At 31.4% G+C, this 23,179-nt stretch overlaps 1 protein-coding gene across 2 annotated transcripts; it reads right to left on the bottom strand.

The window, feature by feature from the left end:
- On the bottom strand, window positions 1-23,079 carry LOC129228081 (DNA polymerase subunit gamma-2, mitochondrial-like). 2 transcript variants are annotated; one of them, XM_054862717.1, is made up of 9 exons: window positions 22,948-23,079; window positions 21,429-21,598; window positions 16,787-16,908; window positions 13,913-14,051; window positions 12,931-13,039; window positions 10,679-10,972; window positions 6,630-6,829; window positions 1,249-1,345; window positions 1-87 (listed from the first exon to the last, which is right to left on the bottom strand). In XM_054862717.1, exons 2-9 carry the CDS (start codon window positions 21,578-21,580, stop codon window positions 7-9), a joined length of 1,194 nt encoding a protein of 397 aa, XP_054718692.1. In that variant the 5' UTR covers window positions 21,581-21,598; window positions 22,948-23,079; the 3' UTR covers window positions 1-6. The 2 variants fall into 2 exon arrangements, with proteins under 2 accessions (XP_054718692.1, XP_054718693.1); XM_054862718.1 differs by having other exon boundaries at window positions 16,799-16,908.
- Between the last annotated feature and the right edge of the window lie 100 nt (window positions 23,080-23,179).

Below are 23,179 nucleotides of genomic sequence, written 5' to 3'. Positions count from 1 at the left end.
TCTTGGTTAAGTGGCTTGACTAGACGTTGCCATTATTTGTAAGTACCGCTGCAATTTCAGGGTTAATTCAGTAACATGTACTTGTTCCTGCAAAATAGAATTTTTACAACACCTTAAAATGTATAATTTTCACTTTAAATCATGACATAATACAAACCACATCACAATTCTAATTTTGTATGCATGATAACAGGTATGCACAGAACTTAAACTTTTGGGAGGGGAAAGTCCCATTTTACCAGATGAAATTCTATTGTTTAAATCTCCTGTGACCTCATATATCGCCTGCATGATAATTTGGAATTTAAATTGGCAAAAAGCTTCCGCAGTTAAACAGTTTCATTTAACTGTTATGCTAGAAGGAACTGAGTATCTGTTAACAAAAAAGGGAGGGGGAAGGCAAATAGTCACCAAGTTGCTTTTTAGACAACTTTTCATTAAGCTATTTAAAAAAAAAAACATACCAAAAAATAAAAGCATAAAAGAAAGCCTAATATCTCATAAAAATGTTGAAAAAAAAAAGAAGAAGAAGAAGACAAAGTACATTTATTATCTCAATCAATGTTGAAAAACAAAAAATTGAAAACAGATTAGGTGGGACAGATAGGAATCAGTCAGATCCCTCCCCTAATACCTGTTTAGGGACGAGTTCGATCTGCACCAAAGCTTTTTTGTTTGAAAGAAGTTACCCAAAAAACTTCAATCTCATTTTTATTCATTTATTTATTTATTTTAATTTGAACAATCTTTTGTTCAATACCGAATAGCTCATTAAAAAAAAGAAGAAAAAAAAAAGCTTAACATTAAGCTCCATAAAAAAGTTATTGGCACTTTTTAAGTAAAGGTATACTAATTTTGTTGTCTTACCATTTTATCTAAGAAACCAATAATCCTCAAAATTATTTTTAGCAACAAAAATTGAAAAAAATGCCAACCTATGCGAATAATTTCAGATAGAATTTTTGACTTATTCCTGTCCACAAAAGGAAAGCAGATTAGCTCAAAGTTGTAATCACAAACAGCAAAGTTCTATGTAAACAGGTGTTACCAAAGATCTCTATTCCTGGCTTTCAGCTGATTAATTGCATTTCATTTGTGAACGTGCCATATAAAAGACAAACTTAAAATTCTTGATAAATTTCAAGCTTCAAAATTTTACACTAAGATTTCTCCTCAGAAAGATGATATTCAAAACTTAATAATTAACAAAGTTTTTTGACACAATCAGACAAGAAGAAATGCACATACTTGCAGCGTGGTGTCTCTGTTTCTCAGCCCTGCTACGCCATTTGAAAGAGTATTTTCGTTTAAGGCTACTGAATATGGAACTCCCATTTCATCATACCTAAAACAAATAACATGTACAAGGCAAAATTTAAATTAACACATAAAATAAGAATGAAGGTTTAAATGATCAGGAAAAGCATCAGATTAAAGGGGGTGCACCTTAAAGTGTAAGATTAAAATTAATGGATTCAAAAAAGAAAATTCCACAAAAATATTGCATGTTAGAACTAAGTTTGAATTTAAAAAAAAAAAAAGAGTTTCGAAGGGTATCTTATCATCCGATCCATAAGCTTCTTTCTTAAAAAAAAAGGGTTCCTTGTAACCCCAAAACACATGCCTACAATTTTTTTGCACATTTTATGTTTTTTAATGTTTATAACATTAAACGAGCTGATGTGTGCAACACATGACTTCCATTTGCACCAATTTAATGTTATTTCCCCATTATTGCAATTTTAATGTGATTCAATAGTCAACTCTCTAAATGTCACCAACAATGGCCAAATTAAAACCAGATTTTTAAAAAAAAGCCAAAGTTGTCGTCAAGTTGACAACAAAACTTGGCGACCAAAAGACTGGCGATATATTGCCACGTATCCGCCAAATTATAACACCACTTGAGTTTGCATCGAAACTAACAATGATTTCCCCACAAAAAGGTGCAAAAGATCCCTTTAGAAACACCCGAATGCAACCAAAAGGGGAGGTGTACAACTAGACCCCACTAGGAGTCTATGCACCAAATTTCAACTTTCTAGGACACACTGCTCTTGAGTTATGTGACATACATACGCATATACATACGTACATACAGATGTCACGAGAAAACTCGTTGTAACTAACTCGGGAAACGTCAAAATTGATATTTTGGGCATCTATATGTTCTTAGGTACATATGTATGTGTGGTTGGGTCGAAAAAAACTCAACATTCATTTGGGGGTGAGCAAAATGGAAATTAAGGTCAATTTTTGAGTGAAAATTTTTTTGCGAATACAATCCTTCCTTTTTTGTAAAAGAAAGTAAATCTATGTAAACTGAACAAAAAATCCAGAATAAGTGAAAAGGCACATTACTTCAACAGCAAAGACAAAAACTACATCACAAGAAATATGCCTAATTTATTACCATCATACGGAGAGTTAAGAATACGAGGGTGGGTGTCCAGGGATCTCAACCAGAAAATGTAGCATTTCATCATCCTATTCTTGTCTTACTCTTAGAAACATTTTAACAACAATGTTTACATAACGGAGAACCCTTGTTTAGCTATTTTTAGTAAAATATCACAAAAAATGTTTCTGTCTATTAAAAAATAACGTTTTACCAAAGACATTGTGTCTGGTTCAATGATGTTCAGGAGATCCCATAGCACCTAATACCTTGAAATTTGGTACAAAATGAATTTGGACACAGGGGATTTGTGCCTCAGAGAGAGAGAGAGAGAGAGAGAGTTATATATATACAGTAAAACCTGTAAAGTTGACCACTCTTGTAAGTTGACCACCTGCCTATGTTGACCACTTTAATTGGGAACGGAATTAGTCCTATCTTATATAATGAAGGAAAACCTCTGTAACTTGACCACCTCTCTAACTTGACCACCTGTCTATCTTGACCACTGATGCATACCAAATTTGGTTTGGAGTATTGTAAAAAACCCTTTGTAAGTTGACCACTTGATTTATTTTTTAAAACTTAATCAAGCAAATTATTTTATTTTATTTTTATTTATTTTTTTATAGCTTTTTATGAATAATTTTAATGCTTTGATGCAGGGTTGCCATCTGCTCCGCAAAAATAGCTTAACTCCGCAGCTCCACAAAAAAGTTATCTTGCTCCACATTTCCTGATCGAATGTTTTCAAGCATGACATAGCGTTTAAAGCTGTTTTTCTTTTGTTCTATTTGAGATAGCCTTTTGTTCTCTGTTCAATGAAAACAGGCGTCAGTAGAAAAGTACTTAAGTTATCTTTTCTTCCACTTGCAATATTTTGCGGCAACACTGGAATTGTGCTTAAGAGTAAAGTTATTTATTTCTGGTGCAAGGGATTAAGAAATAGAACACATTTTCATTTTCAATAGCCTTTATGAACTAGGAGAGTCCAGTTTGTTGCTCGTTGTGTTATACGTTTTACATAAAATGGCTTCAAAATGAAAGTTAGTTGAACTTGAGGTTTATAAAAAGTATGAAATATTAAAATTAATTGAAAAGTGGGAAAGCAAGAAAAAATTAGCTGACACATATGGGATTTTTAAAACTACAATGTCTAATTTAGTAAAAAACCAAAATATTTGAATAACATTTCTAATTATTGTTTCAAAGTAATGTTAAACAATGAAACTGAGTTGAACAGAAAGAATAAGTGTGAATTTATCAAAAAATAAGAACATGATGCAAGAAATGACGGAAGAAAAAAAAAATCAGTACCATCCTTTATAAGTTGACCACCTGTCTAAGTTGACCACCAAAGTCCAGCACCACAAGTGGTCAACTTACACAGGTTTCACTGTATATATAAAACTAGAGGACTCAACAGATGTTGTTCTGTTCAAACTTTGTAAATTGAAAAGTTAAAAAAATTCAATAAACTATCAAGTTTTTGAATCGTTTTGTTGAAAAAAATAAGCAAAAAGAAAATGATTTAAGCTGCTTGGAGTCAGAATGCGCATATTTATTACAACTTGATTTATCTAATGCCCACTGAGCAGTTGTTTTATAAACTATTTTTTTCTCCCGTTCTTGATGGCTTGTTCCTTCAGCCATATAAAAAGCGTCCTCAGATATTAAGTGTAAAAAACTAAGTACCTATCTAGAACAAATGGGAAATCCCACAGCAACATCCCCCATATGAAAAAGAAGAAAACAATCGAAAGGATATCGTTTAAAAAAATGATAAAGGTAAAAACAGTTCTGTGAATAAGCAAAAATCACTCATCCCCCCCCCAACCCTCCCGATGTAAAATAAACACATTTTTGTACTAAAATGACTTAACACTCTTCAAAAACAAAAAACAATTTTTTGCGATTTGAAATATTTCACCAAATAAACAAAAAAATACAATAAATTACATAATTACATTACCAGTAGCTTTAAAATGTAAAAAAATGATCACGCAACTCTGTTGTTTATAGCCAAAGTCGCCAAGCCACCATGTTACTATAATCCAGCCGATCAGTGAACGAAGTTAACTCTGATCGATTAGCGGTCCGATCTTTTGAACAAAAAGTTTTAAAACTTCATATATTGCCTAATTTGTTCTTTCCCCACCAAAGATAAAGATCTTCCGCTGCACTGATCTTGTGTGTACAGAACTACCCTGTTGTAATGTATCTGGTCGAAAATAAATTTGTTTCGTCTTTAAATTCCAACACCTTATTAATGTACTGATTAGTTTGATAATCCTTAAAGTATTCTTGACATTGGTACCAAAACTCAGATGGATTTCAGCCAAGAAACAAATGTTGCTAGGTACAGTACTTCCTGATCTTTTCGTTAGGAAAACCTAAAGCACCGATCGGGTCACATGGTTCAACAACGACGACAGAACACACATTTTGAGTGAACCTTCCAGTACTTTAGTTTAAAATATATCACGGGACCTAAAATCGTTGTATTCAAGAAATTAAGGCTTCACTCTCTCTCTCTCTCTCTTTTTGTTTTATCTATTCTCAATTCACATATCAAAATAGGAAATTTCATTACAAAAAGCAAAACAGGCTTTCTTATTGTCATTTGTCAACGGGTTAAATATATATCTCAGTTCTCGCTCAACAATAGGTTAAAATAAATATTAATCATTTGGGAGACATAAACATCTAATGTTTAAATTAATTAATCAATTAACAAAAACGTTTCCGATTCGATCCATCGCGCTTCAAAACCATTCTTGCCACAACTTAACTACACCCAAAAAATTTGATCAAAATCTGTCCAGCTGTTTAAAAGCGTTATGGTGACAAACGTCCACACAGAAGATTTTTATATATTATGATATGCAAGCCAAATACCAAATATTAAACAAGTAATATAAAAAATAATGATGATAAAAAGGAAAATTGCAAATAGCTGTTTAATAGGAAAAGACGCAAATAGCTATTTAATAGGTATTTTATATTTACTTGGCTTTTTAGTTTTGCTGTGTTGCACATCTATGGGCTTTTGGTGTGGTCTTTTCAATATTTTTTCACTTTTATTATAATTATAAATATAATTTTGAATTTTTCTGTAATCAATTTTTTAAGTTAAAATTTCATGTAGCCTAATAAACGGGTAAAAAAAAATTCTTGCTCTTCCTAACATTCTATGTTATTTGAAAGAACTTTTTTTTCTGCATAGGACAGAAGTTTGCTCCAATTTTCTCAATTAATTACAAAGGAGATATAAGGTTTCTTAATTTAGTGAAAATCCTAAGCTAACCCAACTGAAGCGCTGAGCTAAAGAGCAAAATATTGCTGGAGACCACGAATTTGAAAACAACTTTTCAAAACGTTACATATGGCAATTTAGCAATGCCCAGGAGCCCCCTTATCATCTATAGCTATAAAATTTGCTTAAAAAAATAGTTTGGCCCGAATTGGGGGAGGGGGGGGGACTTATAAACATTTGTTTGTTTGTTTTTTAATTTTGTTACGCATATTTTAATCAAGCTATTTCTTTCTTTGACTGGGAGAGGGATCTTCATATTGAACTAATTATAATGAGTACTTAAATTAAATTCTATTTTTTACCGGAGTGGGAGCAGCATTTTTATTTTGTTCTAATTGTAAGGTATATTTTAATCAACCTCTTCCTTGCAAAGAATTTAACTCTTTACAAATCAAATGAGATTGCGAAGCAATCTTCAAAGTTGATAACTCTTAGGGAGCAGTGGGCGGAGCCTCCAAGTTTAATACAAAAAAATTCAATAATTAAAATAGGGTTTGAATCATAATTGGGGCGAATTTAACCAGGCAGCATCCTAATGTGGTGTTTAGGACCTACATAACATTCACAACGCTGCCAATGTTGCTCCAACTATATTCACATTTTCTTACTAGAATTCAAGGAATCAAGTAAAAACTTTGAAAAGTCTAAAATTTTAAGTCACAGAAGTTCAGTTGTACAATTAAATAATAGAAATTTTAGCCAGTCAATAAAGCATGTCAATACAGTAAAACCTACCGATACTTTTGGGACCTAAAAAAATATTGTTATAATGTTACATACAGGTTATCGTTATAGACAGTTTGATTATTCATGCTGACATTTTACCGGGTCAAGGAAAGTATCATTGTATACAGGTTTATTGCTATAGACAGTATTGTTATACACAAGTTTCACTGTATCATAAATAGATCATACCTGCAAAATGGAAAAACGTGCAACTGAGATTCATTTGATGAGAGGACGTCATAGTGAGGAAATACCGTAATATCTCCCTTTCTGAATTCTTTCATTAAATGGTTTGCCACATCGGACAACTTCTTCAGGGTGTCAATACTGGAAGCCGATAAACATAGACAAACTTTGTAGGGGGCTAACTTTACATGAAACTGAAACATCTAAAAGGAAGAAAACCACATAACTAGTCTGAAAACCATTAGAAAATTCTTTGGGAGAAAAAATAGAACAGGTCTAAAATTAAAAACACCAATTAAAACCAAGTAAAACCATGCATAAAAGAGAAGTTTTTAGTGCAAAAATTCAAGACATTCAGCTATCACTTCAGTTAGAATTAAAAGAAATTCTGCACTGATATTTCAGTACAATTAGAAAATGAGCAATATATGGATGCCTCAGTTGCCAAATCGATTAACTCCACTTTTTAAAAAATCCTCAATTCTGTTTTAATGGTGCTTAATCAATGCTTAGAATGTGAATTTATATTAAACTTTTAGTTCAGTACATTTCTGACCATGTGAGGGCAGAAAACGTAACACGAGGGCCCATTCACTCCTATGGATAGCATTATCTTCTTCATCACTTTTCTTGACTTTCTGTTTTATGGAGTTAAATCGATTTGGCAAGTGAGGCATCCATATATCAATCACATCATTATGATACATTTTTTTGGTTTATTTCTCTTTGTGTGTATGTGTGCATGTTTTTATTGCATTATTTTATTTCAAAAAAAAGTTACAACTCCAACTGCTCCTCTAATACCACAGATGCAATTCATCCACTTCACAAGAAACCTTTTAAAAACTTTTTAGAGGAATCAGAAAAATAAATCTACTACAAACTATATGCATGCAAATGAGCAGATCGCTTTCAGCAAAAGGGTGGAATTACTTTGAATTTGGAAACGATATTAATGGGTTTTTTCTTCTAAAAAAAGAAAAGGAAATGCAACACTATTGCAGTCCATAGTATTTTTTTGAGTTTGAAGCAGAGTGTCTAAGGACTTGACCCCTATTTTTTAATAAGGCTCAAAATAAAAATCAGATACAGTACTAATAGTAGTAGTACTGTGTTGTACTACTGAAGTTAATTTGCATTTTGTAAAAATAAATGTTCCTTATATAATGTGTTATAACTCAGAGGCCATGGTGACCTGATTGGTAAGGCATGAGACTTGTAACTGGAGGTCCCAGATTCAACGCCAACCGATTGAAGATCCTCCATGTTTGCTAATCCTGACTGGGGCATGTTAAATATGTTATGGTCACAAAGTCCTCCAAGTTCCTACTCCAAACAATACCTATGGGGGTGCGGTGTCATTGAAATGTATGTCCTCTTATCCTGAGGTACAACAGAACTCTTTAGTACATCAATATTGCAGTACAACAGGGTTCTATTGTATTTCAATATAAATATGTATCAGTTTTGAAAACCTAAAAAGCACACTAATAATTCAAATATTTGTCAGCACAACCATAAATAGTTCATTTTCTATTCCAAAAATATTACCTTCAATTAATTTAGACAGTTTTCTCCATATGCGATTGGTGTACCAAAAAAAGTGGGTGGGGGGGGAGTTGTCAAAGGGGGTATGTGAGGGGGGTAGGTGGAAGGAGAGAGGTGGGGTGGACGGGTGAAGGTGGTACAGCTGATCTTTTTTTATAAATTGAAGTTTAACTTTATTATTGTTTAAATGACCTCCAAAAATTTAGAGATGCGAACTCAAAAGTTGGGATGGATGGCTTCAGTCTTGACTCCTTTCTTCGAAAATTTAAAGCTTCATTTTACTTTATGTATAAAATGTTAACTTATGAAAAATATAAAACCTACACTTATTAAGTTAATTCTTTACTCTTAAAACCCGTGAATTGATCAATTTTATAATGTTTGATCTATTGTAACTTAGAAAAGTGGAGTGACAAAGCTAAGGGCAAAGTCAAAGCAAAGGCAAAGGGGCAAAGCAGTTACCCTCCATGCCCCCTCGTATGAGTCGCCCATGGCTTTCATTGTACTCTCAATTTTGGTAGTATAACAGAAAAAGTGTAAATATTTAAAAATCAAGAATTTTTAAACAAATATCCCCCTATAATGCTGGCCAAATTATTAGACTAAGACTTTCAAAAGCAAATTTTTAATTGATTACATAACTATAGACACATTGACGAACAGTGAAATAATTATCTAATATTTAGTATGCATTCCCTTGTTCTTAATGAGCATTTTAAGACTTGTTGGCATACTTTTCACAAGGTTTACACCATTTCTTAACTTTTTAAAAAAGGAGGTAAAAAATTGTTCATACTCACTATTATATATACTCACATACACATATTCACTAATTACCTAAAACTAACTTTAAATATAACAGAACACACTAATAAAAAGAACTAGTGAACTGTTTAAGCTGATTCAGGTTCTGTTCATGGTAGGTAGATAAACAAAGAACGTAAACAAAGCAGACAGTGCTGCCACCTACAAACATTAAATTATGCTAAAATAAAGTAATAATCAGTGTACAGTATGTACTGTACTTTAACAGTGAAATAAATAGTATTTTAGTACAAATAGTATACAACAAATAAAAAAAACCTCTTTAGTCTAATAATTTGGCCAGCACTCTAATATTTACAAATAATAAGAAAAGAAATACAGTCAAACCTGTATAGTTGACCACCTGTATAAAGAACCTGCTTTTGGTACAAAATTTTAGTCCTATATCATATACATCATTCTCTATAAGTTGACCACTAAAATATTGTATCACATGTAGGCAACTTACACAAGTTCCACTGTACTGTTTTCTAAAAATGAGGACAGATTGCAAATAAATATGTATATAGCAGGGGTTCCCAAACTTTTTCGACTCACGACACCCTTTGAAGAATTAGAATTTTCTCACACCACCCTAGTCAGATTGCAAATAAATATGTATATAGCAGGGGTTCCCAAACTTTTTCGACTCACGACACCCTTTGAAGAATTAGAATTTTCTCACACCACCCTAGTCAGATTGCAAATAAATATGTATATAGCAGGGGTTCCCAAACTTTTTCGACTCACGACACCCTTTGAAGAATTAGAATTTTCTCACACCACCCTAGTCCATTTCTATTATTTGAAGTGTATGTGCGTAGGTGCAAAGCTATCCTAAGGTTCAAAAACTAATATGTTGTTCCCTTATGATTGAATTTCTCCAGCTTTTGCATATTCATTAGATGATTCACTTAGATGATTAGATAGAATTAAAAAATTTAAGTTTTAATTGTGCTTTTCAGCAATCAAGGAAGAGCGATTTGGTCTTTTTAAGAACATGGGCCATAATAAGGAAAACTCTAGGTAAAGATAACTTCACAGTTCATGGCAAAAACGCCAAAAAGCATTATCAAACTAAAACGAATTGAAATACTATAGTATTTAATTGTATTAAACCACATTTGATGACGACCTCAAAAACATTATAAAAATTTCCATGTTTTTTTTCCATGGAAAGATCAATCATCATATTTTACGCGCAAATGATTTTTTTTTGTCGCTCATGTGCACAATTCGAGCATATATGTGCAGCATATGCAACACATAGTCATATCCAACACCCGATAATCCGGTGTCATATTATAAAGACACCGGAGTGCTAAGAAAGCTAACCACGGCTTTAATGACCAATAATCTACTTTTATAGGTTATCAAATCACAGGAAAAAAATGATGGTACACAGCAACATTTATCTTTGTGAACTTGGCAACTACATGAATTTGGCTACAAGAATAATTTGATACTTTTTTTATACTAGTAACCTACACTGAACTATGTAGAAACAAAAATTAAAAAACTGGGGATGGGGAATGACCTTATTGGTCTCTGTGACCTTTTTTGGCAAACCAATACATAGTTACTATGGATATTTCGCGACACTCATCGCCTTCTACCATGGCACAGCAGGGTGCCGAAGCACCCAGTTTGAGAACCCCTGGAATATTGCATTAAAAATAATAAAGAAGTAAAATACTCACATTTCTCAGTTCATTCTCTCGCCACTTTTCTGAGAAATCAGAAGTCAAGTATGCAAATGCAGCTAGATCCAATTCTGTTTCACATGTCACAACAGCAGGAACACTAAAATTGGACATTTTTTGTTCAAAGCCATATTTCATGCACAATTCCTTAAAATTGTTGTCGTCATAAAGAGTGATCGTCTCCACTTTCTCTTTTCCCCATGGATACTGGAGTATCACAGACAGCTGTTGCTGGCTGCCTGATGATTCGGTAACATCAGAAAGAGAAAACTTGGAAGGCACATTGGAGAACTGTTAAGAAATTTTTTTACATTAATATATAAATAATCAAATACTATTAACAAATAATTCACTTTAAACAGCCATTAAATTACAGTTGAACTCTCTTAATATGACCATGGTTATCATGGCTAAAACAAAGATTTTGATCGTAAAGTTTGGTTTGAGATTTAATTACGTTAAAATTTCATGCATAATATCGTCACCTCAGAGCAACAGTGAGACATCTAATCCTAGGAATAACAGTAAGATATCCTACTGTTGCTCAGTGGTGATGATATGTGTGTTAGAATTCAAGTTTTGGTTAAGAGAATCGAAAATTTCTGTGCTCACCACTGAAAATTTTCATGATTGAATGTATTTCTTTTTCTTTGAAATTATTCAGCATTTTATGCGATAGCCTGCAAAACTTTTTTTAAAAGAGCCAGTAGGAATCCTGCAAAACTTGAGTAGTTATTGTGCCACAAATTATAAAAGGGTTTGTTGCAAATTAAAACGACAAATCATTATTATTATTTAATATTAAATATGAATGAAATGTTTAGGATTTATTTAGAGTTTTGTTTGTGTTTTTAATGTTTGTGTTCTTTGTTTAAAAAATTTTCAGACACATTTTTTTATAAGAATTTATACATTCTGTACTTATATCAGCTATCAAGATATTAATTAAAATATTTAAAAGTGTTCACTTTTAAAATGTTACAAATTGAAACTAGGGGTAAATTGAATTTCTGATAGCTCAAACTTTCTCTACCATATTCCAGCTACAGCAAACTGACTGCATACTGTACACTTCTTTTAAGACTATGTTATACTTCAGTGAAAAACCAGTTACATTATAATCAAGCAATATCTCAAACAATATTCAAAAACTATTGTACATGATACTTCAATTACAAAATGAGCCAGGTATATTAAAGTATCACATTATTAAGTACTCCACTCAATTAAAAAGTTAATTGAGTGGGTTAATTAATACCTTGATAGCTGATATAATAATCCTTCACAAAATTTATGATTTTCAAAAATGAACCCTTTTTAAAATTTGGGATTGAGAATCTGACTTGACATTTAAATTTTGAAATATTTTGTTTTAGAAAAATACATTATTTTCAATGTATTTTTTCTAGAATTAACATCATACTATCAATTTTATGTGAAGCAGAACTCAAATGGCGTTATGCCACTAATTCACCCTGATCCACACACTTAACATACACATTGAGGTAAAAGAAGCATTTAAATTATGGAAGTATATTTTATCTTCATGCATTTTTATTAAGTGTTAGTGTATTGTGTTATATGCACTTAAGATATACTTTCCTGTGATATCATCCAAAAGGTTCAAAATAAATACTGTAAAACCCCTCCTCACAGACACCCCTCTTATGTGGACAATTTTTAATTCTCCAGTTCCAATGCAAATAACATTATTAAACCCCTGTCCTGCGGACACCTCTCTATTGTGGACAAAAAAAAAAATGTCCCGTTACTGTCTGCATTAGAGGAATTTTACTGTATATGTTGTTTTATAGAATACAAGACATTAATGCGATGTAAGAGAATATTAAGTGTTTTGGTTGGAAGTTAAAACATTTACAAATACAGAAAATTTTTACAAATAGTGATTTATAATAAAAATGCACATCTGGTAAATATACATCGCAGCATCCTCCAAAAATTAAATTCCGTAAAATCTGTAAAGTTTATCACCCTTGTAAGTTGATTACCTGTCTATGTTAACCACCAATATGCACCAAAGGCTAAGGTTTGGCTAAGAATCATATAACAAACCTTTTGTAAGTTGACCACCTGTCTAAGTTGACCACTAAAGTACTGCACCGCAAGTGGTCAACTTACACAGGTTTCACTGTAACTGTATGAACGTCAGCATGATATTAATTAGTGCCAAGATAATATTTCAATGAAAAATCTCAAAAATGGAGTTAAACTGAAATAAATGGACAAACCTTTCTCCACCACCTATAACGGTATTTTGACCAATAATGAAACCAATCCATTGACTTCTTTGGTGGACAAAAAAATGCTAATGACAGACTTGTCCATGACTCTAAATCCCTAAAAAAGAAAATTTTGAAATCAAAAAAATAATAATAATGAGAATAAAATTACACAAATCCAAATGTAAAATTTATAATTTTACCCAGTTTATATGCAGTAACAAAAATCAATTGATAGTATTAAACATACATACATAGATGCGACGGGACACGAACAAGAAAAGCTGATTTTCTTTCTTTTTTTTTTTTTTTTGAAAAACTCTTAATAGGTCAATGCCAGATCTGGATTTCTTTGAGCTGGGGTAAAAACTTGAACTTGATGCCCTTACTCATTTTTCTTCCGGTTTTGATATCGAAAATTGACAAAAAAAAATCTACAGAAATATGGTAAACTTGCCGATCATCATAAGAGCGCCACAAGGATGGTTCCGAAAATTGTTCAAGAGGAGGACAAATGATTTTTACTACTTATTACCCTTTACAACGTATACTGATCTCCAGTGCTAAAGCTCCCAACTCCATACCTTCTCCTAACGCAAAACGGAGCAGATTGCAATTTTTAGGGCTTTAATTGCAAAACTTTTTCAGGGCAGAGCTCCAAAAAGCACTTTTTCTAACATAAGCATGCAAAGATTATGCAAAAGTGTGTTTTCAATAATTCAATAGGCAAAAGCTGCTGGTGGAAAGTTTGTTTATTTAGTCTCAGGAGGGTGCAATCGCCCCCACCATCCCTCCTTCTAACCACCCTTAGGGCCCCGGCTTTCTCCCTTCCCTCTTATGGCTATCTTGAAGTCTCACATGCTTGCAAGGAGCAAAATTAACATTTTTAATGTCAGAGAAATATTATTCAGCAAAATAAAATTTAAAAATGGAACTCAAAGATTCTTCCAAAACTGAAGCAAAGGATTAGATAAATAAAGACGAAATTCACCTCAAAAAGGAACCAGGATTAGCTAGATTTTGTTCGGCGATTCTTTTGTTCTTATTGATGCAAGGCCCATACACTGCAATTCCAAAAGGCAAAACTGAGCCATTCATCGGGAAGATTTGGAAGTAACTCTCTACTGCATCTGCAATCCAATATTAGATAATGAAAAAAGAAACATTTTCTAAAAGATTTTTAAAATGTGAAATTTAACAAAACCAAATATGATAATAGATAAACGCAAGCATTTATAATTTTAAATATGCATGTAATTTTATGCACTTGTTGCGGAATCATCTTATAATTCAGTTCCAGCTCATATTGGAATTATTTTTAATAAATAAAAAAGAAATGCATACCAAGATATGTTATCACTAGAATTACGGGAGGGGTCATTTTGACCCCAAGCACACTTTTTTTGCTAACTGCTCTCCTGTATTTTCATAAGAAGCTTAGTCCTTCCTTGACCTTTCCTAAAGTAAGGGGGTGGGGCTCATATATTTCCCCCATGGTTTGGCTGGATATTTTCCCCATGGAAACCGATTTCAGGACAGATTAGAGCCATTAAAATTTCTAATAACTTATTCATTAATGACTGGAGAAGAAATGTTTTTAAATTTAAAAAAAAGTATTAAAAGCAAGGAAATTCTAATTTATAGGGGGGGTTGAGCCCCCACTTTCCCCCCTATATGGGCGCCCATGGTAATAATACAAAGTTTTCAAGAAAATTGCATTTTTTTTAAAACCCAAACTAAAGGGCTTTAGGTAAACCTAGGTATACCTAGATACTTAGGTGTCATCTGACCACTTTGAGAAAAAAAAATATGCAAATACATTTACTTGTGCTGAAACAGAGCAGAAACTCAAAAAAGCCTTTTGGAACATATCATTGCAAGAATTTGAATCATTCATAATATTTTAGTTCATAAAAGGGAGCATTAGCCGTTAGTTTCTGAAATGCGATTGAAACAGCGCTAGTAATTTTAAGGGTATTTAAAACTCTTCTTTAAATACTTCATTATACATAATTAAAATCTATATCCTTTAAATAAACAGTATTTATTATAAATATGTGTATTTTTAGCTTATTTTTACAAGTATATAACATTATGCAGATTTCTGCTCAAAGGGTCAAAATGACACCTACCATATTTCTAGGTACACAAAGATCATCCTAATTCTAGTGTTAAACTATCTGAAGGAAATACCTCAGTCTAAACTTACTGTTAATTTCCTTTTTTTTTTTTAGTTATTTTTCTCCTGCATTGGGAATGTAAAACATATTTTAATGGAAAAAATCCTTAGGATTTAATGCAACAAATTTCATGATCTTAAGACAAGATATTTTCAAAACTAGTTTTGTTCTTGCCCTAATCTTCAGGCAAGAGCATCATAGGCGCCCATATACAAAAATTTAAGGGTGGGGGGCTCATATTTTCCCCCCATGTTTTAGCAGGATAGTTTCCCCATGGAAACCAATTTCAGGACAGATTAGAGTCATTAAAATTTTTAATAACTTATTCATTAATGGCTAGAGAAGAAATGTTTTTATATTTTTGAAAAGAAAACAGTACTAAAAGCAAAGGAAGTTCTTATTTCTAAGGGGGAGGGAGGCTTGAGCCCCTACTCCTCCCTCATATTGGGGCCAATGATGAGCATACTTAGTTTTTCAAACATGCAGTACCATGTGCAGTATTTTGGTGATTCAATGTAATACTCCAAATGTATGACCACCAGGGCCGTTTTCACCAATAGACGAAACTAAGCTAAATTCAAATTATGAGACTTAATTATTAACTTCCACTAAAAAGTTAGTAAAGGATTGATATGTTTCAAGCACAACATATCAATTCTTCAAATTCCCAATCAATAAAATTTTTAAGCACACTAATTAAATTTAAAAGAAATGATACAAATTTGATAGTAATACACACTACAATGTTATAATTAGAAGGTTTAGTTAGTTATAATCATTGCATTCAGGTTTAGCAATTGTGCAATGAATAGCATTAAAATGGGGCAGAATTTTCTATATACACTTAGGTCAACAGAAAAGCTTGAAATTGCCCAGATTTCCATTTATAGGAATATTGCACTGGACTTGACAGATTTTTTTTTCAGAAAAAGATATGCAGATTTACATTTAAATAGTGAGCTGTGTGTGTGGGGGGGGGGGGTTACACCGTAGAATAGAATTGGACTTTTACATTCAAACATTTGCAATGTTTACATAAATGGATTTATATGTATACCATATTCTTTCAGCTGAATTTAGATAAATAAATAATACAAAAATCATCGGAAATATTCTTATTTTATCTCACTGAATTTTGTGGAGTGCACAAGAAATATAATGTTGGAGCACTACAACTATCAGTGCTAGAAATAGAAGTGTATATGTAGAGTAGGTGTCATGATGACACCTGATTTAAGTTCTCCGCAGATCAAAATGAAAAATCTAGGTGCCATTTTTGACAAACTTAAGATGTAACTGGCTACAATACAAAAAATGTGTATGAAATAGAAATTTAACAAACCTGCACTTCCAAATCTCAAAACCAAAAAAACTTTGCTTTATTCCTTTTGCAAGTTATGATTACAATGGACTGAAGTAAAAAACAGATTGATGCCATCAAAAATTTTAGGCATCAAATTTGGCACCAAGGGCTAGAAATCTGGCCGCGAAAACTGTCATTCCAAAATGCACTTATCAACGTCTTATTTTTAACACTGAGTTACTTACACCCCACGTCAGACCTCTCCACTTATACTACAAAAAAATAACAAACTCACCAGTAAGGTTATTAATAATGAATTTACAAATAGATGATAAATAGTTTTCTAAATTTGGTTAAAAATTATAATAAAATATCATTCAACCTAGCAGCAAACTTTCAGGAGGAGCATCTGACAACTTTTGAGAAAGAAGGAATTTTTCTCTAGGATTTTGCAGTTCAACAGGATATGTAGCAAATTCATGATTTCTTAGGATTGAACATAACCTAAAACAAAATTGAAGTTATTATTAATAATAGTGAAGGAATAATGCATACATTTATATATGTTTATCATTTTTAGGCTATTAATAACTCAAGAGCTTAGCGAATGTTGATTAAATAATTTTCAAAGTTTAATATCATTGAATATGTGCCTCATCAATGTCATAAATAAATAAAACAATTTTAGCTAAATAAACCCAAGAGATAAAACAAGCATAAACCTTCCTAACAGGATCTACATGTTGATTGAGAAGGATTTCAGAATTTTGAAGGAAAGAGTAAATAGTCGCCAAATTTTGAACTGGAAGACAAATTAATTACTATTACAATCCCTCTTATAAAAAAGTAATGTTTTTTATTGTAAATTACAAAAGTTTCTCTCTAGTACAAAGACAGGAATGGAAAACAGCTTATGAATGAACAAAACTCATTACAACTGTGTCCATACATGAATTAAAGTTAGTTCAAAAGTTTTCGTTCAGAACAAAAAAGAAAGAAAAGAAAAAAAGGTCAGAAAAAAAACCAAATCAAGCTTTAAAGTCTCATATTTGCGTTTTCTTTTTTTTGTAAGTCACTTGTCACATACCACTTTAATATGCATTTATTTAATTGGTTCTTTTATTTATTTATTTATTTTTAATTTTATTCATACATTAATTTTTATGTTTATTATTTATGCATTTATTTATTTAATTTATTTATTTATTTTGTATTTATTTATTTATTTATTTTGAACTCTGGATACTAATCTTAGATGATTAAGAGGAATTATTATTCTGCAACAAAATGACAATTTTTTGAGATAAAGTACAGTCCTTCGTATATGGCAATTAAAAATTTCATCATTTATTACAAAACAATGATTCATGTTTGTGACAACACCAGGGTTTATCAATTATTTCAATCAATATATATCATGACATATATCATGTTATACACCTATCCAAAATTTATTTTGAAAATATCATGATATTTTGATAAATTTTGATATTTGTTTTTGAACTATGATTTTAAGAGCATAAAAATTATGTGTATTAATCATATGAATGTTATTCATTTATCATAAAAAATAACCATAAAAGTAATACACTATATTTATACTATGTATTGATATTTTATTAATATATTACAATAATGTGATATTCATTTTTATTTACAATAATTATTAATATTGTAACACTATTAATGCAGATTAAAAATACCTGTTAAAAAATTTAAAGCTGGTCATAAAAAAGACAATGCCTTATGGCTTATGGCTGCACACAGACTGAGTATTTTTATTTTTGAATTATATAATGTTGTAAAGTAAGCCAACAAAAAGCCAATAGTGCTTAGAAAAAAAAAAAAAAAAAAAAAACAAGTAAAGCAGCTAATGTTTAAGTAACTATTTAAAACTGATAAACATTTAAAGTAAAGTAATAATTCTAAACCACAAACTGTAAACATTATGCATTACAATAAACAATTGGGTCATTCTATAGAAAACGTAACTTTTTAAAGCAAATATTTTTCAATTTGGAAACCTTTTGTCTTCTTTTTTCTTTCATTCTTACACGAAAGTGTTACCTACTAGATGTAAGCATTACCAATAGCCCACCTAAGTTCCAATTATTTTACTCATAAATAAAAAAAAAAAATTAAAAATGCCTTCCTCACAAAAAAAATATTGAACTTTTGATGTTTAAAAATTGAGGCCAATTTAATATCAAAGTAGTACTTTTTGTTACTTGTGCAAACAATGAGCTATTTAAATGATTAGCAGGAATCTAATATTAAGCTTTCTTAATTAAAGTACGGCTTAATTTTTAGTTATCCTTTTTGTTCAAATGTGTGTTAAAAAATAGTATTTAGTAAATTTGAGAATATACTGGCAACTTATAATTTTGGTATAATGCCTAATATTGATGTATTTCCACTCTATTATTTATTTTCACCCCAGAAATAATGACATTGATAAGGTCTGTCACGGAGGTCAGATTCACAGAAGTGAGAAATTTCCCATTAATGTAGGCCTAATGGATATTTTTCAGGGAATTTTTTTTTCTTTGTTGCTACAATCTGCACATGTTATATATATGAAAACATGTTCACTTCTTTTTTTACATTAGTTTACATCCCTGAAATTCAAGTTCATGGAGGTAAGAGTTTACAATAACTACACTTAGTTTTTCAAAAAATTCTATATCTTCTCGTTTAGCGACAAAAATCTCACAACTTCTTTATGGCTGAAAATAAACAAGGGGGCTCCCTTGTAGGGGACCCCCAAGGCAGTCCTGTCATGATTTCTCACTTGGGATTTTCGTCAAAATTTTTAAAGTCTATTATCTCAGGAACGGTAGAACATATTTTGTTACAGTTTCTTTTATTCAAAAGGATATGTTTTCCTGTTAAAAACATATACAACATTTTGAAATATGCGCTTAAGTTTTTTTCTGCCAGTCTTTTGAAAAAAAAGTTTAAAATAATTATTTTTATTTTTCTCACAAATGCCAGTTTTAAACTTTTCATTTTTTTAGTTTATTAGTACCAATGAGCACTACGTTCCCTGAAGAGGAGAAATTCCACTTTTTCGTTTAACAGATTTTAGAGGCATTTGAAAAAAATGAGGGTTTTTAAGGAACTCTTTACGTAATGGCAGACCAGAAAATTCAAAAAAAAAATCACAACAAGTGGCCAGAGAACACTTTTAATTGAGTTATATAGCGAAATTTTCATTTTGAGTCTCCACTTTATCTAGAAGTTTTATTTTTTATGAAAACAAGAGCGCTGCCTCCAGCCGATTCGCTGCATTTCCCCACACAACCTTTCAGCATAGCACCGAAAAAATCGTTAAGCCCAATGCCATCTTGTTCTCAGTAAATTCCATATCCTAATGGTGACGCAAAATGAAAGTTTCGCTATATGATTGAGTTAAAAGTGTTCTCTGGCCACTTGTTGCAATTTTTTTTTTTTTTTTTTTTTTTTGAATTTTCAGTTCTGCCATTACATAAAGAGTTTCTTAAAAAACCTCATTTTTTCAAATGCCTCTAAAATCTGTTAAACGAAAAAGTGAAAGCTCCCCTTTTCAGGGAACGTAGTTCTCAGTGGTGCTAATAAACTGTAAAAAAATTTAAAATTTTGAAATTGACACTTTTGAGAAAAATCAAAAAAAAAATTATTTTAAACTTTTTTCTTTCAAAAGACTATGGTAAAAAAAACTAAAGCACATATTTCAAAATGTTGCATATGTTTTTAAACAAGAAAAAATATCCTTCTGAATAAAACAAACCATAACAAAATATGTTCCACCGTTCCTGAGATAATGGACTTTAAAAATTTTGACAAAAATCCCAAGTGAGAAATCATTACAGGACTGCCATCTTTTGCAGCCTGCGTCTCGGCCCAGGAATTTTTTCGGGCCAAAAAAAAACATATTCCTTAATTTTTTATGAATTTTAACATATGTTAAATTCAAAAAAATCTGAGACCATCATGTTACACCCCTTGTTGAATTGACAAGGATTTTACCAGTTACTATTTAAAGATTTTAGTTTTAGCTAATTGAAAATATCCAGTTATATCAAAATATCGGATATATACCAAAATATCAAACACATATCAAAATAAGATAAATAAATACCTTTGTGCTGAACAGTAAAGTAAGACAAAACAACGTTAGATGAAGCACAAATTTGCAAATTACAGCAGACACGTGTTTTGGCGTTACAGGGAACGCCTTTTTCAATGCAAAAAATAATGAGCTTATGGACGTTGTTTTGTCTTACTTTTCATATCAAAATATCAGATATTTTCACAACCCTGAGCAACACAATGATCTACGTTTCAACCATTTACTACCAATGCCCTCTTAATACTAAATGCTTATTGCACTTGCCTCAAAAAGTGAACTAGTACATATGGTGATAATTTGAATAGCGCTAACCAGCTGCCATCAACAAAGGCATTGCTAGTGAGGATCCAAACAATTCAAATTAATTGTTAATTATTTAATTTATAAATTTAAACGACATAAGTTCACTCCAGTTAAATATTTGATGTCTTTTTATCATTTCAAAAGAACAGATATGCATATTCATTCATATGCTCGCAGTCGATATGACACTTATCAAATTCCTATTTTTTGATACTGATGAAGCTTATTGAATACAGAGTTTAGCACTTTCAAATTTGAAGAATTTTGAATTTGATGTTTTATTAGATTCAGGTATTCAAAATTTTGAGGAAAACGCTATCGCTTTGCAAGAAATGATGCTCACAAATAAAAATAAATACTGTGAATAAAACACTGAGTTTGCGCAATATCCTTATAACAATAATTTTCTTTTTCAAACAAAATTGAAAAAAATGCATATGAATAAATAAATAATAGAACAGTAATGATCATTTTTTCAGCCAAAAAAAGGTATAAGGAAAGGCATTTTTTGGATAGCTTTGAAAAAGTTAAGGAGGTGGGATGTTTTAAATTCCAATGACCAGATTCGAGATTTCGTATTGTTATACATTAACATCTAACACATACTCACCATTCTGCGAAAATGTTTCTTCTTAACAGGGATCCCAATGGGCCATAATGAACAGTTTTCAGTACTTTCTCTGAAGAACCCACCTGCAAAATGCCAGTTTTTTGACACAAAAATAGAATTTTTTTGAAGCCATTCATGAGCTCTGGTTGCATAGCACATTGTGACAGAAACTGAAAAGAAAAATACCATAAACATTTTTGCTAAGTTAGCACAAGTTGGCACTTATGTATTTACTTTCTTTGAAAGAAGGAATTTCAAGTTCTTTACATGGGACATTAATTAAACTTGAATCACATATCTAAGCAGGAACCTAAAGATATAAATTCTAGGTCTGCTTCTGAAATTATTTACACATTATATATATATATATATATATATATATATATATATATATATATATATATATATATATATATATATATTTATATACATCAATGCTAGCAGATCTCGACCTTCACTTTTAGGAGGAGGCAAAGTCTTCAGTTGAAGATTTAAGCACCTATTTTACCAAATTACAAAACATGAGCTTACACATTTACCTGCATTTAATGAGAAGAGACTTGCGGCAACACTATTTAGAATTTTTGAAAAATGCTATTTTGGAGTGCTCCCTTCGAATTTGCCGAATAAGGAAACTTTTTGGGAGATCACGATGGCCTCCCATCAGGTGCCTTGTATCCATGGTACTTTAGCTTAGTGTTTAAACATTAAAATGTCAGTTTTTATTTACTAACACTTAGTGAAAGATAAAAAGATTTGCAAAATATCAATAACATGTTAATAATACCCTTTTTAATATTTAATCACAAAATAATGCACCTGCATTATTCAATACCGAGACACTTACACTTCAGGGTCCTTCTTACTACCACAATATGCCATTTAACTGATTAGACAGGCCCTGAAGATAGCTCTGTTTTATTTTATCCACACCAGGAGCCAAGCAACCCCTGTTGTAACATCTTCAGAGGTTTTAATTTCGAATAGGAATTTGGAGTATTTTGTAACTTCAAACATATTTAACAAGTCTCAGTCACCATTAACAAATGAGAAGGATCTTCGACCAGTAGGTATCAAAACCAGGACCCTCACTTACAAGTCCAACGCCTTTCAAATCAGGACACCACCAATTTCGAATCCTGCCCCTGTCCTCCTCCAGAAATGAAGTTTGTTATTACATCAAATGATAACAGATGAACATTTTGAGTTCAATTATCCAAAGAAATATAAAAATTACTGATAACATTTTTTTAAAAAAAATGTGTTAGCGTTTTCATAAGGATAAAACTACTGGGATGATATTAGGAAAACATTAGGCATGTGCTAAACGATGCAGTTTTTTTCTCAAAAGAAAGAAAATTTCAGAAATGCATACAAGACAGGAATTATTTAGTACGCATTTTGAAGTAACAAAACAATATTTGGAGCTAATTATTTAGTACGCATTTTGAAGTAACAAAACAATATTTTGAGCTAAAATTTACACAGCGCATCATAAATAATAGGAGAAAATTTTCACCTTTTCAATTCATGAATTTAGTTTGCGAAATCTACATCCATTATAACGATGAGCTATTCTTCAAAGTTGTAATTTTAGCTAAAATCTCTAAAGGAGACCGCGGCAGAATGTAAACAATGATTATTGTTGCGGTTATGGTTTTCTCAAAGAAAGAAAAATATCAACGTAGAAGAAGCGAATAGAATAAAGATCTAGGCTTCTCCTCTCCGACACCTATAGGAGAGAAGACACC

Source organism: Uloborus diversus, chromosome 8 (assembly GCF_026930045.1).
Source record: "Uloborus diversus isolate 005 chromosome 8, Udiv.v.3.1, whole genome shotgun sequence".
Classification (NCBI taxonomy): Eukaryota; Metazoa; Arthropoda; class Arachnida; order Araneae; family Uloboridae; genus Uloborus; species Uloborus diversus.
Note: the sequence above shows the minus strand (reverse complement) of the source record. Positions and strands in the feature narration are given on the sequence as shown.

What these genes read in the sequence shown, in the direction of transcription:
- LOC129228081 (XM_054862717.1), bottom strand. Translation starts at nt 21,580, where the DNA reads ATGCAACCAGAGCTCATGAATGGCTTCAAAAAAATTCTATTTTTGTGT. An exon ending in AGAAACATTTTCGCAGAATG is followed by an intron (nt 16,909 to 21,428) that starts GTGAGTATGTGT and finishes ATTTTGTTTTAG; the next exon opens with GTTATGTTCAATCCTAAGAA. An exon ending in AATCCTGGTTCCTTTTTGAG is followed by an intron (nt 13,040 to 13,912) that starts GTGAATTTCGTC and finishes TTTCTTTTTTAG; the next exon opens with GGATTTAGAGTCATGGACAA.